Source organism: Marmota monax, unplaced genomic scaffold, assembly GCF_021218885.2.
Source record: "Marmota monax isolate L192 unplaced genomic scaffold, Marmota_monax_Labrador192_F-V1.1 WCK01_AAM20220418_F8-fsc00070, whole genome shotgun sequence".
In the NCBI taxonomy this organism is placed as follows: Eukaryota; Metazoa; Chordata; class Mammalia; order Rodentia; family Sciuridae; genus Marmota; species Marmota monax.
In genome coordinates this window covers 2,672,942-2,690,817 of record NW_026692116.1, presented here as the reverse complement: position 1 = coordinate 2,690,817, position 17,876 = coordinate 2,672,942, and the positions used below count along the sequence as shown (strand labels likewise).

Here is a 17,876-nt window from a genome sequence, read left to right as displayed (position 1 = left end):
GGGCAGAAAAAAGAAATGCTATTGATCATAGCTGCCCCCCCATACCTTTTCACGGTATATACCTTTCTATAAAAATATATTGAAGCACTTGGCATGTTTTTAAACTTTATATAAGTTTATATAAAATTTATACTATACATCTTTCTACAACTGGCTTTTGTGCCTTAACATTATATTTGTAAAATTTATCCATTCATGGGTTGAGATGTAGCTCAGTGGTAGAGCACTTGCCCTAGTATGTGCAAGGGCCTTGGTTCAAACTTCAGTACCAGGAAAAAAAAAGAAAGGAGGGTGTTGAGGGCCGCAACCAAGTCAAGATGGCGCCTGGCAGTTTGCTAGGAGGAGTAATTTGTGAGGCAACGCCACTGAGCCATTAAGATGATGAGGATTCCTTATTGGCTGACTACTGTATCTAGATGATGCTAATTGAGACAAGCTGTGTGTAATCAGTGAGGTATATATACCTCTGCTGTACCGCAATAAAGCGGCTCCTGCTACCTTGGGTGCCCGCTACCTTGAGTTCCTGCTCAGTTCCCGCTGAGTTTCCCTGCAATAAAGCAGTTCCTGCTTCAACCTTCAAGTTGCTTGTCACCTCCCGGTTATTTTGCCCAGCCGGACTGCAGCAGGAGGGAAGTGGAGAGAGAGATCTGTTGATGATGCATATAATTCTACTTCATTCATTTTACTCCTGTATAGAATTTCACCACATGACTAAAAATTTCCAGTTATTTCAATAATTCAATACTAAATACTATTCTTATAAATGTCCATTTGTGTACATGAGCAAGAGTTTCCTTATACTATATACAAGGAGGTTTGCAAGTTCAAAGTCAGCCTCGTTAACTTAGTGAGAACCTCAGCAAACTAGCAAGACCCTGCCTCAAAATAAAAAAAAAGGGCTGGGGATATGGCTCAGTGGTTGAGCACCCCAAGGTTCAATACCTGATTTAAAAAAAAAAAAAAGCTTCCTCATAGGATATGCATATTCTTACCTCAAAGGGTATGCACATTCTCAACTTTACTTGATACTGCCACTTTGATTTCTGAACTATGTCTTCCAAAAGAGACATATAATAATCTTTGGGGGCTGGGGATGTAGTTCCGAGGTAGATCATTTGCCTAGCACATACCAGGTCCTTGGTTAGATCCCTAGCACTGCAAAGGAAAAGACCCTCTCAGTTTCACATCACTGCCAACACTTGTTCTCAACAAGTATTTAAATCTTTTATTTGCCTGATGTGTTAGACTGCTCTGCAAAACTTTCTTTTCTCTATAGTGATAGAAAATTCAATTTTCAGCTGGACAAAGACCTACTTAAGAAAAAGGACTAAATATGTTTTCCAGGCTTCCTGCAGCTAGGTGAGGTATGTGGGTTGTGAAAAATAATGTGTGCAACTTTGAGGTTGTGTCCAGCATGCCTTCCCTTCCTCCTTTCCTACTTTCCACCAACTGAAATGTAGATGGAAATGTAGCCATCTTGGACCACAAAGACAAGGGCACCACCCTCTGGACGACAGAATAACAAACCAAGCCTTGTATTTGTGGGAGACATAAATTTCTATCTTATCTATGTCACTATTATGATATGTCTCTATTACAAACAGTAAAATCTATGCTCTATATGTGACTACCTAGATGAGCATCTTTCATGTGTTTATTCACCATTAGATTCCTCTTCTGTGAATTACCTTTTCACATCCTTCACTTATTTTTTTTTTTCAATTCATCTACTCTCTTCTTATTGATTTGGAGGTGTTCTTCATAAACTCTGGATATTATTAATTCATGATTGTGCATTGCAAATGACTTCTCCCCATCTGAGGTTGCCTCATCATTTAATATTTTTTATGTATTGATCTTTTTAATTGCAATGTGGTCAAATTTATCAATCTCCTTTATAATTTAAGCTGTTGTGTCTTATTTAAGAAATCCTTTCCCATGAGGTCTTGAAAGTTTTATCTTCTAGATATTTGAATGTTTTGTTTATCATATTTGGGTTTTTGAATATCACAAAAGCTTATTTCTTGTTTGGTAAAATAGGCCAAATTTAATTTTATTCTATGTGCATATCTAAATGCTTCACTAAAAGTTATTGAGGGCTGGGGATGTGGCTCAAGCAGTAGCGTGCTCGCCTGGCATGCATGCGTCCCGGGTTCCATCCTCAGCACCACATACAAACAAAGATGTTGTGTCTGCCGAAAACTAAAAAAATAAATATTAAAACTCTCTCTCTCTCTCAAAAAAAAATATCGAATCTTTTCACTACAGGTTCAAAATGCTAGGTTTGTCATACTAGGTTTCTATATATCCTGTTTGGAGGCTTTCTTCTTTGTTTCATGAGTCAGTTTGTTCATCCCAAAGAAAACATTATATTCTGTTTATTTTATAGCCTTACTATTGGTCTTATCATCTAATAGGGATAGTTACCCATTATTTTCTTTTAAATTACCTTATGTTCTCCCATATAATAATAGAATCAGATTGTTAAGTTCCATTAAAAACTTGCATGCTCTTGACAGAAGTTGCATTGAATTTACAGATTAATTTGGGGAGCAATCAATAATTTTATGATATTGAATTTTTCCCCTCATAAACATGAAAGACCAGAGTTGATTAAGTCTGTATCAAATGTGATATTAATAAAATATTCCTCTACTGACTGGTAAATAGCTGCTGCTCCAATTCTGTAGTCTTTATTGTCTTCTAGTAATTTTGATAGTCCATAAAGACCATCTTTTGTTAGATTTATTCCTATATACCTCATAATTTTTGTTGCTTTTTTATGGACATCTACTTAGGAAGTATGTTTTTTAAACTATGTTTGGTTTATAAGATTATAATTTTGTGCATTGAACTCATGTCAACTTTGATGAATGATTTTTAATTTTATTATTTTTCTGTAGATTCTCTTGTTTCTCTAGACATATAAACACGTTATCTATGAATTTTCATGGTTATGTTTCTTCCTTTTCCAAGTTTTTTCTTATGTGTTTGCTAAGACTTCTGAAAAAGTGGTAAATAGAAGCAGCTGCAGCAGCCAATTTTGTCTATTCTTTGTTTTAAAATTTTTTAAAATTTCTTTTTTCTTTCTTTGGTACCAGGGATTTAACCAGGGGCACTTAACTAACCACTGAGCCACATCCCCAGCCCTTGTTATTTTATTTTTATTTTTTATTTTTTTTGAGAAAGGGTCTTGCTAAGTTACTTAGGACCTTGCTCAGTTGCTGAGACTGGCTTTAACTGGTGATTCTCCTGCCTCAGCGTCTGAAGTCACTGGAATTACAGGCATATACCATCATGCTGTTCTTTATTTTTATTTATTTGTTATTGGGGATTGAACCCAGGAGTGCTTTACCACTAAGCTACATCCCCAAACCTTTTTTATTTTTAATTTTGATAGGGCTTTGTTAAATTGCTGAGACTGGCCTCAGATTTGTGACCCTTCTGCCTCAGCTTCCGGAGTCACTGGGATTACAGGCATGTTACACTGTGCCTAACTCTTTCCTTTACTGTCAAAGGGAATGTTTTCAGTGTTTCATTATAAAATGTTTGCTGTAGAATTCTGGTAGACAGAAGTTCCCTTCTTCATTGTTGTTATGGAACCATAATATGACTAACAGAAAGACAGTGGAACATAGAGAACAAGAAAAAGGAAACTTAAAAAGATGGTTTCATAAAGCAGGAGATAACATATTATTATCTCAGATAACTCTGTATAAATACATTATTTATGAATTATCATGATTTTTTCAGGTCTTCTCAGACCCTCCCAAGTTTCCGATAAAAATACAACTGTGGATGGTACATAAAGCAAAGGAATTGCATCATCTTGGCCCTAATTCCTAGAGAATCTTTTCATGTGACCTACAGTTCTCTAGGTACAAATAACTGGTGCAAAACATTCTTAATGTCTTATTTATTTGAATGTCAATTATCAAGAATACAAGCAACAATAAGTGTTGGTGAGGATGCAGGGAAAAGAGTCCACTCATACATTGCTAGTGGCACTGCAAATTGGTGCAACTACTCTGGAAAGCAGTATGGAGATTCCTTAGAAAACGTGGAATGAAACCACCATTTGACCCAGTTATCCCACTCCTTGGTCTATACCCAAAAGTCTTAAAATCACAATACTATAGTGATGCAGCCACATCAATATCTATAGCAGATCAATTCACAATAGCTAAACTGTGGAACTAGATGCCTTTTAATAGATGAATGGACAAAGAAACTATGGTATATATACACAATGGAATATTATTCAGCATTAAAAGAGAATAAAATTATAGCATTTGCAGGTAAATGGATGGAGTTGGAGAATATTATGCTAAGTGAAGTAAGCCAATCCCCAAAAACCAAAGGTCAAATGTTCTCTCTGGTAAGTGGATGCTGATCAATAATGGGGGGAGGGAGCATGAAAAGAATGAAGGAACTTTGGTATTGGGCAAAGGGGAAGTGTGAGGGGAAGGGGCATGGGGGTAGGAAAAGATGGTGGAATGAGAAGGACATCATTACCCTAGGTACATGTATGATTACACAAATGATGCGACTCTATATCATGGACAACCAGAGAAATGAAAAGTTGTGCTCCATCTGTGTACAATGAAACAAAATGCATTCTACTTTCATGTATAACTAATTAGAAAAAAAATTAAATGTTAAAAAAAATGTAAAGGAAAAAGAGTATCATATCCATATATGACAACCATTATTTTTATTATTAAGATGATTAATTTCTCTTATTTCTATAGTATAGTATTGGCTGCCAAATTTGTTCACAGAATAATTTATTGTATTGAAAAGTGATACACTAATGGGAGAAAAATTCCTTATAAATAACTGAAAATAGCTTACCACTTTATTTTTTGTATCTACAAAGATAGGTATATTTTGTGGAATTTGAGTCAAAAGCCTATAATAAATTCTGTATTCTTTTTTTTAAAAAAATTTTTTAGTTGTTGATAGACCTTTATTTTAATCGTTTATTTATATGTAGTGCTGAGAATTCAAACCAGTGCCTCACATATGTGAGGTAAACACTCTACCCCTGAGCCACAACTGCAGCCCCTGTATTCTTAATTAAAAAAAAAAAAAGAAAACAAAATAAAAAACAACAACAAAAAACACCCTTAATGTCTTACTTATTTATTTATTTATCTTGGACAATCAACTAAAGCAAAAGTCAATTTCCTAGAAATATCCCTTTGGGAGAATTAGTCTTACCTAAGGTCCAGTCCTATATCCTCTTTTTCTAGATTACTAAGAATTATTGCATGGATGTGTGTCAAATTTTATTAAATGCTTTTTCTTAATTTATTTAGATGATCATATTATTTCCTCTAATCTTTTAATGTGATGAACTAAATTAATGGATTTTTACATATTGGACCATTCTTGTTTTAATTTTTTAATGCATACTGGATTCAGTTTGATAATTTTATTTTATTCTTATTTTTTTAAATATTTCTTAGTTGTCAATGGATCTTTTATTTATATGTGGTGCTAAAGATCAAACCCAGGGCCTCACACATGCCAGGCAAGTGCTCTACCACTGAGCTACAACTCTAGCCCCTGATAATTTCATTTTGAGATGGGGGTCTTATTATGTTGCCCAACTGGTCTCAAACTCTTTGGTTCAAATGCTTCTCCTGTCTTAGCCTCCTAAACAGCTGGGCCTGCAGGTTTATGCTGTGCAAGCCTGGTCTTTCAGTTTGATAATATTCTATTTTAAATATGTGTGTCTATGTTTAACTTAAATTGACCTATAATCTTCCTGTCTTATCTAATGATTCTTGTTATTTTGTTTTGGTATGAAAATTATATTGGTGGCATAATATGAGTTGAAACAAGTCTTCTTTTCACAATGTCTAACAGAGTATGTTTAAAAGTGGGATTTTCCATTATGGAAGTTCCTCAAAGACTAGGCATGGAACCACCATATGACCCAGCTAAAGAATTAAAGTCATCATACTACAGTGATACATGCAACACAATTCACATAATTTCATTTATCTTTATGGCCAAATAAAACTCCATTGTGTATACATACCACATTTTCTTTATTCATTCACTGATGAACACCTAGGCTGATTCCATAGTTGGTTTATTGTGAATTATGGATTATTATATGTCATAAACTTTATTTTTAATAAAGTACTTGAATTTGCTTATCCTATAGCTCAGAGTGGATCAATTGTGCTTTCAGAAGGTCTGATGTGTCCTTTACCCAACTACAGCATTCTTGTTTAAAACTCTGTCTTTGCTTTTAAAATACTGTGAGGTTTGCTGTTCACAGATTCATTCTCTCTCTCTCTCTCTCTCTCTCTCTCTCTCTCTCCCCCCCACCCACCCACCCCTAATTAACAGGATTCTGTTGCTCCCTCTTGGGAATGCTGGTTCTCCTAATGAACAATGCTGGTTCTCCTAATGAAGTTCTCTTACTTCAGAAAGATGAGAATATTTTCCCTTATAGTTACTTAAAACATACTGCTCTGTATCTCTAAGTTAGTGCTGATTAAGGAATAAAATGAGAACATTAAAAAAAAATCTATCATACCTATCTTCCATCCAAAATTGAGATTTGCATGAAAATGTGTTATTTCATTATACACATATAAACATTTGTAAAGAGCACAAGTTTGTCATTGTGCAAGTAAAAGGCTTGAATTTACTTTTCACCTAATTCATGTAATCTCATTACTCCCCCTGGATTTCAGTCAAAGAATTTGAGAGATTTTGTTTTATTTAAACAAACACCTGCTATAACTTTCTAAAATCTTCTTTCAACCACTTTAAATACTTATACTTTGCAACAGATAAACACCACACAGTTGGAATTAATAAAAAAAAAACCCAGTCTAATATTTTCTACTAACTAGAAAGATTAATACATTAATATTGATTGTGCTGACATACTGAAATTGTTTTGTTATATTTTGTGCTTGTTATTTACTTATTTATTTCTTATCCTTTTCTGCCCTCTTCTGATAGTTTTCTTATTCCTTTTTACTAATTTAAAAATACCTAATACAGGGCTGGGGCTGGGACTCAGTGGTAGACTGCTTGCCTGCATGCATGAGGCACTGGATTCGATCCTCAGCACCACAAAAAAATAAAATAGAATAAAGGTATTGTGTCCACCTACAACTAAAAAAATACATATTAAAAAAACTTAATACATTCTATTTCTTTTATTTTTCCAGAAAAAAATCTTAGTGTATGTATGAGTGTGTGCATGCACACACACATACACCAAAAGTTTTTAGTATATTATATATATATATATTCTTAGATCTTAGCATCCATGTAAAATACAACCTGTTTTTTTTGTTGTTGTTGTTCAAAACAATGAAAACTCCCTTTATTAAAAGACTTGTCAGAGCCTTGAATATGCTTATATACATTAGGATTTCTTTTTAAAAAAATTTATTCTAATTTGTTATACATGATGGCAGAATGAAATTTATTTCATATTACACATTTAAAGCACAATTTTTCAAGACACTGATTGTACACAAAATATTATCACACCACTCGTGTCTTCATACATGTACTTAGGATAATGATGTCTAACTCATTCCACCATCATTCCTCCCTCCTTGCCCCCTCCTTTTCCCTCCATCCCCTTGCCCCTATCTAAAGTTCCTCCATTCCTCCCATGCTACTCCCCCAATAGCCATTATGTGTCTGCATCCTCATATCAAAGAAAACATTTGGCCTTTGGTTTTTTGGGATTGGCTTGCTTCACTTAACATTATATTATTCCAACTTCATCCATTTACCTGCCAATGCCATGATTTTATTCTCTTTTAATGCTAAGCAATATTCCATTGTGTATATATGCCAAAGTTTCCCTACTGAAAGTTTCATCTACTAAAGGGCATCTAGACTGTTTTCAGAGTTTAGCTATTGTGAATTGTACTGCTATAAACATTGATATGGCTGTGCCCCTGTAGTATGCTGTTTTTAAGTCCTTTGGGTATAAACCGAGGAGTGGGATAGTTGGGTCAAATGGTGATTCTATTCCCAGTTTTCCAAGGAATATTTACACTGCTTTCCAGATTGGCTACACCAATTTGCATTCCCACCAGCAATTGGCCCATTTATTGATTGGGTTATTTGTTTTTTGGGTGTTAAGATTTTTGAGTGCTTTATATATCCTAGAGATTGGTGCTCTATCTGATGTGCTTGTGGTAAAGATTTGCTCCCATTCTGTAGGCTATATTCACCTCACTGATTGTTTCTTTTGCTGAGAAGAAGCTTTTTAGTTTGAATCCATCCCATTTATTGATTCTTGGTTTTAATTCTTGTGCTACAGGAGATTTATTAAGAACGTTGATCTTATCTGACATGATGGAGATTTGGGCCTACTTAGATTAGGTCTCTGGTTTAATTCCTAGGTCCTTGATCTACTTTGAGCTGAGTTTTGTGCATGGTGAGAGATAGAGGTTAAATTTCATTTTGTTACATGTGGATTTCCAATTTTCCCAGCACCATTTGTTGAAGAGACTATCTTTTCTCCAATGTACATTTTTGGCACTTTTGTCTAATACAAGATAACTGAAGTTATGTGGGTTAGACTCTGTGTCCTCTATTCTGTACCACTAGTCTACATGTCTATTTTGGTGCCAATACCATGCTGTTTTAGTAACTATTTCTCTGTAGTATAGATTTAGGTCTGGAGTAGTAATGCCACCTGCTTCATTCTTCTTACTAAGGATTTCTTTGGCTATTCTGAGTATTTTTTCCAGAAGAATTTCATGATTGCTTTCTTATTTCTATAAGGAATGCCATTGGGATTTTAATTGGGATTGCATTGAATATAGTCCTTTTGGTAGTATGGTCATTTTGACAATATTAATTCTGCCTATCTAAGAACAAGGTAGATCTTTCCATCTTCTAAGGTCTTCTTTAATTTCTTTCTTTAGCGTGTTGTAGTTTTCATTGTAGATATCTTTCACCTCTTTCACTAAATTTATTCCCAAGTATTTTATTTATTTATTTATTTTTGAGACTATTGTAAATGGGGTGGTTTTCCTAGTTTCACTTTCAGCGGATTTGTCACTGATGTACAGAAATGCCTTTGATTTATGGGTGTTGATTTTATATCCAGCTACTTTGCTGAATTCATTTATTAGTTCTAGGAGATTTTTCTGGTGGAATGTTTTGGGTCTTCTAGGTATAGAATCATAGTGTCTGCAAATAGTGATAATTTGAGTTCTTCTTTTCCTATCTGTATCCCTTTAATTTCTTTTGTCTGTCTGATTGCTTTGGCTAGAGTTTACAACCTGTTATATATATATATATATTTAATAGCTTTGTCTCTCCAAGCCACATGCTGAGTAAATTTTTCAGCTCTAACTTCCAACTTGTAATTCTCTTTAGCTTATGTGATTGGCTATTTAATTCACTTATGGACTTTAAGATTTCAATAACCATAATTTTCATTTTCTAGAAGCTATTTCAGGTTTTCCCCCAACTACTTCTAGTCTGCTTTGATCTTATTCTGTTTCTCTCTCTCTCTCTCTCTCTCTCTCTCTCTCTCTCTCTCTCTCTCTTATTAGTACTGGGGACTGAACCCAGGGTTGCTCTATACTGAGTATATTCCCAGTTCTTATATTTGTTATTTTGAGATAGGGTCTCATTGCTGAGACTGGACTCCAACTTGTGATCCTCCTGCCTCAGTCTCATGAGTACCCAGAATTAAAGGTGGGTGCCACTATGCCTGATTTTCCTTGTTTATTTTTAAAAATTTTTTTAGATGTTGATAAGCCTTAATTTTATTTATTTATTTATATGCAGTGTTGAGAATCAAACCCAGTGCCTCACACATACTAGGCAAGTGTTCTATCACTGAGACACAACCCCAGCCCCTTGTTTTTTAATTCTTTCATATAGTGATTTAAATATATTTTATAGGTCCAGGTGCAGTGGCACACACCTATAATCCTCCCATACTTGGGAGGCTGAGGCAGGGGGATCAAAAGTTCGAGGCCAGCCTCAGCAATTTAAAGAGATCCTCAGCAACTTAGTGAGACCCTGTCTTAAAATTTAAAATGAGGGCAGTTTCAATGAGAGAACGCAGCAGTGAGGTCTTCAGCGTTGGTTCCTGATGTGCACCTACTAAATTTTCCACCTCCAACTCCTTCTTACCCAGTCCTAGTTGTAGGAGGTTGGGGTTGTGGGACCGACCCCTGGGGTACCCCGGGAGGGGGCAGACAACATGCCACCTTATGGGCACCAGTCTAGGCCCTACTGAAGCAGCCACTCTTAGGCAACAGGGCAACAGCTTCTCAGGGTCTGTTCAGGTCTCTGTCCCATAGCAGCCAACCTGACTCCTGCTCCAAGCTCCTGCGAGGGCCCCAGCAGTCTTTTGCTACTCCTCAGAGCAGGTGCAAACCCACCCCCAGGGTTCTCCAAAGATACCCACACAATTTGGATCAGGGTGTAGTAGAGAAAAAAAAATGTCTAATGAGTTATTTCAAGCCTTCAATGCTTGAAGACCCTTGCGCTGGCTTAGAACTAGTGTCTGCAGTGGACATAAACCAACAATACTGCAATACCCAGACATTCACAGGCAAGAAAGAAGGTACTTTTGTTAACATTTCTGAAATTCAACTGGAAGTTTCATGGGTCAGGACCAACTTGGACAAAACTTTATTTGTGTAATTAAATTGAAGCCAAAGGTGTCGACTTGAAATAATTAGTAAGGCTGTGGTAATTTCCATTATACCATTATATGTTGTTATTAGAGAAAAATGTAGAATAATTTGCAATTTTTAGTTCTTTGGAAATGCCCACCACATTTGGAAGATTTACAATTTCCATATATTTAACATTCCTGGTTACATAATAGAAATTTGTCTTTTAATGTTTTTCCAGTGTTTTAAAATAAAACATTTTGTCCTTCTAAAAAATAAAAATAAAAAGGACTGAGGAAGTAGCTCAGAGGTAAAGCACCCCTGGGTTCAATCCCCAATACCAGTACACACACACACACACACACACACACACGTTATAGTTTCTATTAGTTCTATTATTTGAAATTTACAGGGGTTCTGCTGCAGTTATATTATGATTCTCATCATTGGTGGATTGGTATTATTGGGCGGTTTTTGTAATTTGGATCATAAATTCATCTTCAGGGGACTTTATCTGTGACAGTATCTTAAGGTCTGAAGGTGGAAAGGTTTTGTCTATTTTTCTGCCAGGTTTCCTAGGAATTGTTAACAGATTAAGACTATGTCAAAATATACTTCCTGCCCCTGGATTTCCAGTATTACAGAGGTAGAATAAATTCAAAATCCTACACCTCTTTAAGCAGGTTGTAAACAGTTTGCTAATTCTCAAGAAAAATCTTTTTCTCCTGGTTAGAGTTCAAATCTAAAGCTCCATCTCTTCTCTTCTACACTATTTTTTCCCTAGAAAATGTCTTCTGAAACCAAAGCTTCAGTTATTTTTGTCAGTGATTCCCAGCTTTTATTGTATCTTTATTCCAGATATTCTCCTGAGTTCCACACCTTAATATCCAACTACCTATTTGAATATCCAAAGTATTACCTTAAGCTCAGCCAGTGATCAATAAATTTCATGACCTTTCCTCAAAAATATTCTTCTTCTAGTGTTTTCTATCTCAGCGAATAGCATGGCTATCCATACAGAAGTGCATGCCAGAAATCCAGGGCCATCTTGGAGATCCTTCTTCATCCCATTCCGTCTAACCCATCACCAACCCCTTTCCTAATTTACTTCTTAAATATCTCTCAAATCTACCTACTCTCTCCTCTTCTCCACTGTTTTCAGATTAGTTCAAGCTACCATCATCTTTAGCCTGAACTGTTATGGTTTCCCTATGTTCACTCTGAATCTCCTCCAATATATTCTCCCATATAATGGCCTGAGTGAACTTATCCAAATACACATTGGGTCATTTCTCTTTTCTGCTTAAAACTCTCTTCCATTGGCTTCACATGCGTAATCTTAAATCCTTGATGTGTCCTACTTGACTCTCTGCATGGCCAGCTGCTAATTACCTTTGGGCCCACCCTTATTCCATGCTTTTCTCTGCACCCCTGCTTTCTGTGCTCCAGCCAAATTGACTTTAATTGTATCACTTGAAGCCACAACACTGAATCTTTCTATATGGCTTTGGTCCATGCTTTTTCTTTTTCTTTTGGTCCATGCTTTTTAGTAGAATTCCTCCTGCCCTTAACCTTGTCTAATCAACATCTAAATCACCCTTTACTTTTTGTTCATGCCCCATTTTCTAAGTTCTCATCTCTATCAAAACCTGTTAATTTATGACCATGCATTGAATTGCTGTGACTACTTGCTTAATGTCTATTTTCCCACAATGCTACAACTTTTGTGAAATCAGGAACCTTATCTAGTTTTGGTCATCAGTGTTTCTTAAGTACTAACTGTATCTTGAGTACTAACATAACCTAGAAATATAAAGTGCTGAGCTGGGCTCAGTGTTGCACGCCTGTAATCCCAGCAACTCAGGAGCCCAAAGCAGGAGGATTACAAGTTTGAGACCAGCCTTGGTGACTTAGCAAGACCCTGTCTCAAAATCAATGAAAAGTGTTGGGTTGTAGTTCAGTGGGTTCAATCCTCAGCACTGAAAAAAATATTTCTTAAAATTTTATGGATAAGACAAGTGACAGCTACATGGAGGACCTATTATGTTATTTTATCTATTATCTATTATATTGTTTTCCATAAGTTTGAAGTTTTTCATAAAAAAGATTACGCAGCTATTAAAAAATCACAATTCTGAATTTGACTCTTTGGATAAAGGGTGAACTAAATATTAAAAATAAAATATTTTCTCTTTAGGATCAGACTGAAATATTTTCCTTAAACAAAAAGAAATTATACTAACCTGAAAATATTTCGGTAATGGTTAATTGGACCACTTAATGCTCCAGGCTGAGAAAAGACATAAATATAAGCTTCAAGATCTTCTGTTGTTAATCGACACCCTTTTCTCCCAATTCCAGTGCTTTGACTGGTAAATAGGTGTTTCAATGCCTAATTTAAGTGGAAAGAGAATAATTAAAACTATTCAGTTATCTAGTAATAAACTAAAACATTGACTTTAAAATTGGTTAGCAATGACAACTTCTAATTTCAGCTTTAGTCAGGTTTGATACCTCATTGTTTATAAAGACATTCTATGCATTTCTGTTTTCCTTGCTTTATTTTTTATATTCTTCCCTTTTAATCTCCTTTGCAATCTTACAATAAGTGTCTTGTCTTCATGGTGTCTGTTTATATTTTACAAGGCCCAGCTCAAGTGCTTCCCCTACCAAAAAGCCTTCCTTAATACTGTAGATATTGTTTACTGACAACCAATCTCTTCCCCTACGAAGTTGTTCAAACTTTTATGACCATACCAGAGTAACAAATGCATTTTTACATCATGATTCAGTTCAAATAAGTTTCAGAAATATATGCAATATATAAAACAAAAGTTTAAAGAAATAGTCCTTAATCTTATAATATACAATGACATTCTCAATTAAATTCTGTTATAAATTTTTAAACATTCCAGTTGCATTCTAGTTGCAAGCTCCTAAATTGATTTCATGACTCACTAATGGGTCCCCACCTGCATTTTGAAAAATACTGCTTTATATCAGCATTTCTCAAAGTATGGATCTAAACCTCCTGCATCAGAATAACTGAAAGACTTGTTTAAAATGCAAAAATTTCAACCCCAAAACACACTTACAAAAATATGAAAATGACATATGTATGAAGATTAACTACAACATTATTTGTTACAGAAAATGACTGGAAACAATCAAAAGTTCATCAATGGGGTACTGGTTGAATAAACTATGGTATAGCCCCAGAGTGGTATACTATGTATTCTTAGTATTCCAAGAAAAGGTGGAGACAATCTCTCTATACTTATAAGGATTGATTGCCAGAATATTGTATTAAGTTGAAAAAAATAGGGTGGAATATGGTATTTATCTTTTGTGTAAAAGATATACTATTTTTGTGTAAGAAGGGGGAGACAAATGGATACCTATTTGCTTTTTTTAGAAAAAAAATGAAATGGCAGAGCTAGTTATGGTAGCACACACCTATAATTTCAGTGGCTTGGGAGGCTGAGGCAGAAAAACTGCAAATTCAAAGCCAGTATCAACAATTTAGCAAGGCCTTCAGCAACTTAGTGAGATCCTGTTTCAAAATAAAAATAAAAAGTGCTGGGGGTGTGGGTTAGTGGTTAAGTGCTCCTGCATTCAATCTGTGGTACAACAAACAAACAAACAAAAACAGCAGAAAGATAAAACCAAACCAAACAAAATGGTTTCCTCTGGGAGAAGGGTGAAATGAGGTAGAGGGGACAGAGACAAACAAGCCCTCTCTGAATGTACTTTGTTTCAGAAATGTTTTACATAAAATCAAAGAAGTTAAGTAAAAACTCTGTCATCTTAAATTTACCTTGGGAATACAAATAAGAACTTGTGATTTATGAATCTGTATGTCCAAATTCTGTGCAATGGGAAAACCTAGAAGCAATGACAACCCAGTAACAATGATCACCTTGACACCCAGATTTTGGAATCTAAATACTGCTTCCTACTAAAAGGCACTAAAATACCTTGGATAAATATCTGGTTCCAGATCTAGGGCAGAAAATAAGAAATAAGTCTAATATATTAAGGTCAAATGTTCCTGAACATTTAAGTACTGACACTAGTTTAAGGGACACAAGGGTTCCCACTTGCCTACTATAGGACAATCAGAGTATCAAGAAAAGACATAACAACTGTGATTGATTGGTACATAACAAATATACACTGATTACACTGAAAGTTGTTTAATAAAAGAATAAGGCATTTATCCTGACATTGTTGTGTGAACTCTATTTAAGAATAATAAAATAGAAGATGTAAAATTCTTTATGGAATTCCGGTTTAGTAAAGCACAAAGAATGATTAGAAAATCAATGTTTTGCACATCATATTGAAACAATAAATCCAGACTGTCATCATCAATGCATGCTAAGCTTCATTTGGTGAAAGGTTTTCAGGAAATTTTGGATAGGTTGAAGACAATGCGTGAGCCTACTGATCAGTGTTAGTATTATTGAAATCAGGGCAACTGGACATTATCTGCATCCCTGAGGTGACATGTTAGAAAACACACAGCACAACCTATTAAGTTTCTTGTCAAATTAAAATTCAATCCAGTTAAACCTCTGTATCAGCAGCACCTATGAAGTAGGGAGAGAAAGGTTAGAGAACATGAAATACCACTATGATGAAACAATTAGTCAAATCCAAAATGTAGATCTTTCCCTAGGATGAATACTCCAAGTTCTTCAATAAATAACTGGTATTAAAAAAGAAAAAGAAAAAAGGAACTCTAATACATTTCAAAGGCCATGACATCCAGGTGCAGTGGCACATGCATATAGTCCCAGCTACTCGAGGGATTGAGGCAGGAAGATCACTTGAACCCAGAAGTTCCAGACCAACCTGAGCAGCACAGCAAGACCCTGTCTCAATTAAAACATAAAAATAAGGGGGAAAAAGGGCAAAATCACCAAACAGAATGTGTGGACCTTGTTTGGTTTCTGATTCAAACAAATGAGGTATATCAAGACAGTTAAAATCATTAAAGAAATTTGAATAGGTATTAAATGATATTAAGCAGTTGTCATTCCTTATTAGGTTTGATAGAAACCTAATAATGGGGTTGGGCTTATGCTTGGTAGAGCATGTGCTTAGCATGTGCAAGGCTCTGGGTTCAATCCCCTGCCCCCCCTCGCCACCCCCAACTACTTATCTTTCAAAGATATACACAGAATTATTTTCAGTAAAATGTTGTCTTTTTTCTTTAACTTACTCAATATCTAACACCATTTTGGATATATCAGCATTCAATAAGGTTCTAAGATATCTGCATATCAGTGTTCATGGTATATGTCTATATCTGCATACTTAGTTTGTTTAGGGGATTTGTTTATTCCCAAGGGCTTCTACTTCTGCTGCTGTCAAACTTTCTCAGATGGTATTCATAGTCCTTCACCTCCCCATGAGATGTTCTCTAAAAAGAGATATGCCTGAGGAGTACAAGCTCTCTCACACACACACACAAAAAAAATGAACAACAGCCAGACAATCAAATATATAAAGAGACTATAAAAATAAATAAGCCTATAGAAAAGTCCTTAAAACAATTCATTGTTTTATCATTTTTATTTAATTTTTCATTCTTAAAGATGGACTTTCACTAAAAATATTTTTCATTAATAACAATAATGCATTATTTGGTTGACTTACCTTGAAATCATTTATTGAGAACATGAATTCTGGGAACCATGGTATTTGGAAGAAGTAGTAATAACTGGATTTAAACAGCTGAGCAGGGTGTTGTAAAATATATTCTGCAATTAAAATGTTATGTTTGACTTTATCCAAGAGATATAATTATTTTTTTTTCTATTGAAAAACTTCATTTTAGGGCAATTTCACCTTTAGGACAATTCCAACAAAGAATGCATCAAGTTTGTGTATATTTCTCTTTAGAACAATTTCTATGTACTTTTACTTTATTATAAGTATTTCTACTATTTAGAAAACTTACAGAACTTTAAGTAAAAAAACAAAAAAACAAAACAAAACAACAACAACAACAAAAAAAAAAACCCCAACAAGTTCCACTGTATGAAGTCTCAGAGGATAAAAGGGAGCCTAAACATTGTTTTTGCTCCAAGGTCACCTAACATTTTTCTTAGGAATTCCTAGTTATGTAATTTCCCAATGATAAAAGTTTTTCCTTACTAACTGATTTGAATTGAACATCTTACTCATTTGCCCTCAAAAGCAACTGAAGAATTTCTTATAACTTTATTCACATACCTAGAAAAGCCATTCAATGAATATTTCACTATTTACTGTGTGCCATAGAATTTAGCAGTGAACAAGACAGAAAATGTCCCTAAGAGCAAAGAACTTGTAAGTAAATAGCAAATACTTAAAATATCACTTTAGAGAGCAAGAATGACACAAAGAAAATAAAACAAGTAACATATTAGAGTGATGGTAGGGTCAGATGGAGGGACTCTCAGTAGAGGTGGTCAGAGAAGGCCTCTCTGGAGATGTGATATGTAGGCTGCGTACTGATGAATGATAAAAAGGAAAGCTCTAGGAGGAGCATTCAGGAACAGCAAATAAGTCCTGGACTTAGAATATGCAAGCAGCAGAAAGAAGGCCAGAGTGGCAGGTGTGCAGTGAAGGAGGGGAAGGGAGCATGAGATGAATCGGAAAGAAAAACAGAAATCTGATCAGGTAGGACTGGAGTGGCAAGAAATTTTTTTAAGTGCTTTGGGGAAACACTGAAGTTTTAAACTGGGAGTAATATGATGATATATATTGCAAATATATACTTATTGGGTATTGTGCACTATATTTTCATTTTCCTTCCTGTAAAGGTCATTCTTTTCTTATTTTGTAACTATATTCAACATGGGTGGAGTTTTTAAAAATATAATTTTAAATGTACCACTGTTATGCTAGACTTTTTGTAAAGCCATCACTGAACAAGATTTATTCACTCCTGCATTAACAGAGATCAATACAACTAAAAGAAAAAATAAGGCATGTTACTCGAAACCTTATATTGACCTGATGGGATAGAAACTGTGATCGATAAAATAGTTCCAGAAATTTTCCAAATATCTTTTTGCTAAAATCACCAATTACAGTTCATCTATGTAGCACAGCCACCAAAATAACATTTACTTTAGGATCCTGATCAACTGAACAGGCATGTACTATGACTTCTCCCCATTTCAACTGAGGGGAAAAAAAAATAAGGAATCTCTGTTAATTTGAATACTAAGTAACCATCCT

At 35.0% G+C, this 17,876-nt stretch overlaps 1 protein-coding gene across 3 annotated transcripts in view; it reads right to left on the bottom strand.

Moving 5' to 3' along the window:
• The window catches only part of Ephx4 (epoxide hydrolase 4), a 40,682-nt gene that overhangs the window by 4,114 nt on the left and 18,692 nt on the right, over positions 1 to 17,876 (bottom strand). For 2 of the 3 annotated variants that reach the window (XM_058585173.1, XM_046462630.2), the window contains exons 5-6: positions 16,305 to 16,408; positions 12,884 to 13,032 (exon numbers count right to left, since the gene is read on the bottom strand). In XM_058585173.1, coding sequence (XP_058441156.1) covers positions 12,884 to 13,032; positions 16,305 to 16,408 — 253 coding nt within the window. Of the gene's footprint in view, positions 1 to 303; positions 618 to 12,883; positions 13,033 to 16,304; positions 16,409 to 17,876 lie in introns of those variants that run through there. The other variant, XM_058585172.1, reaches the window with a different exon arrangement.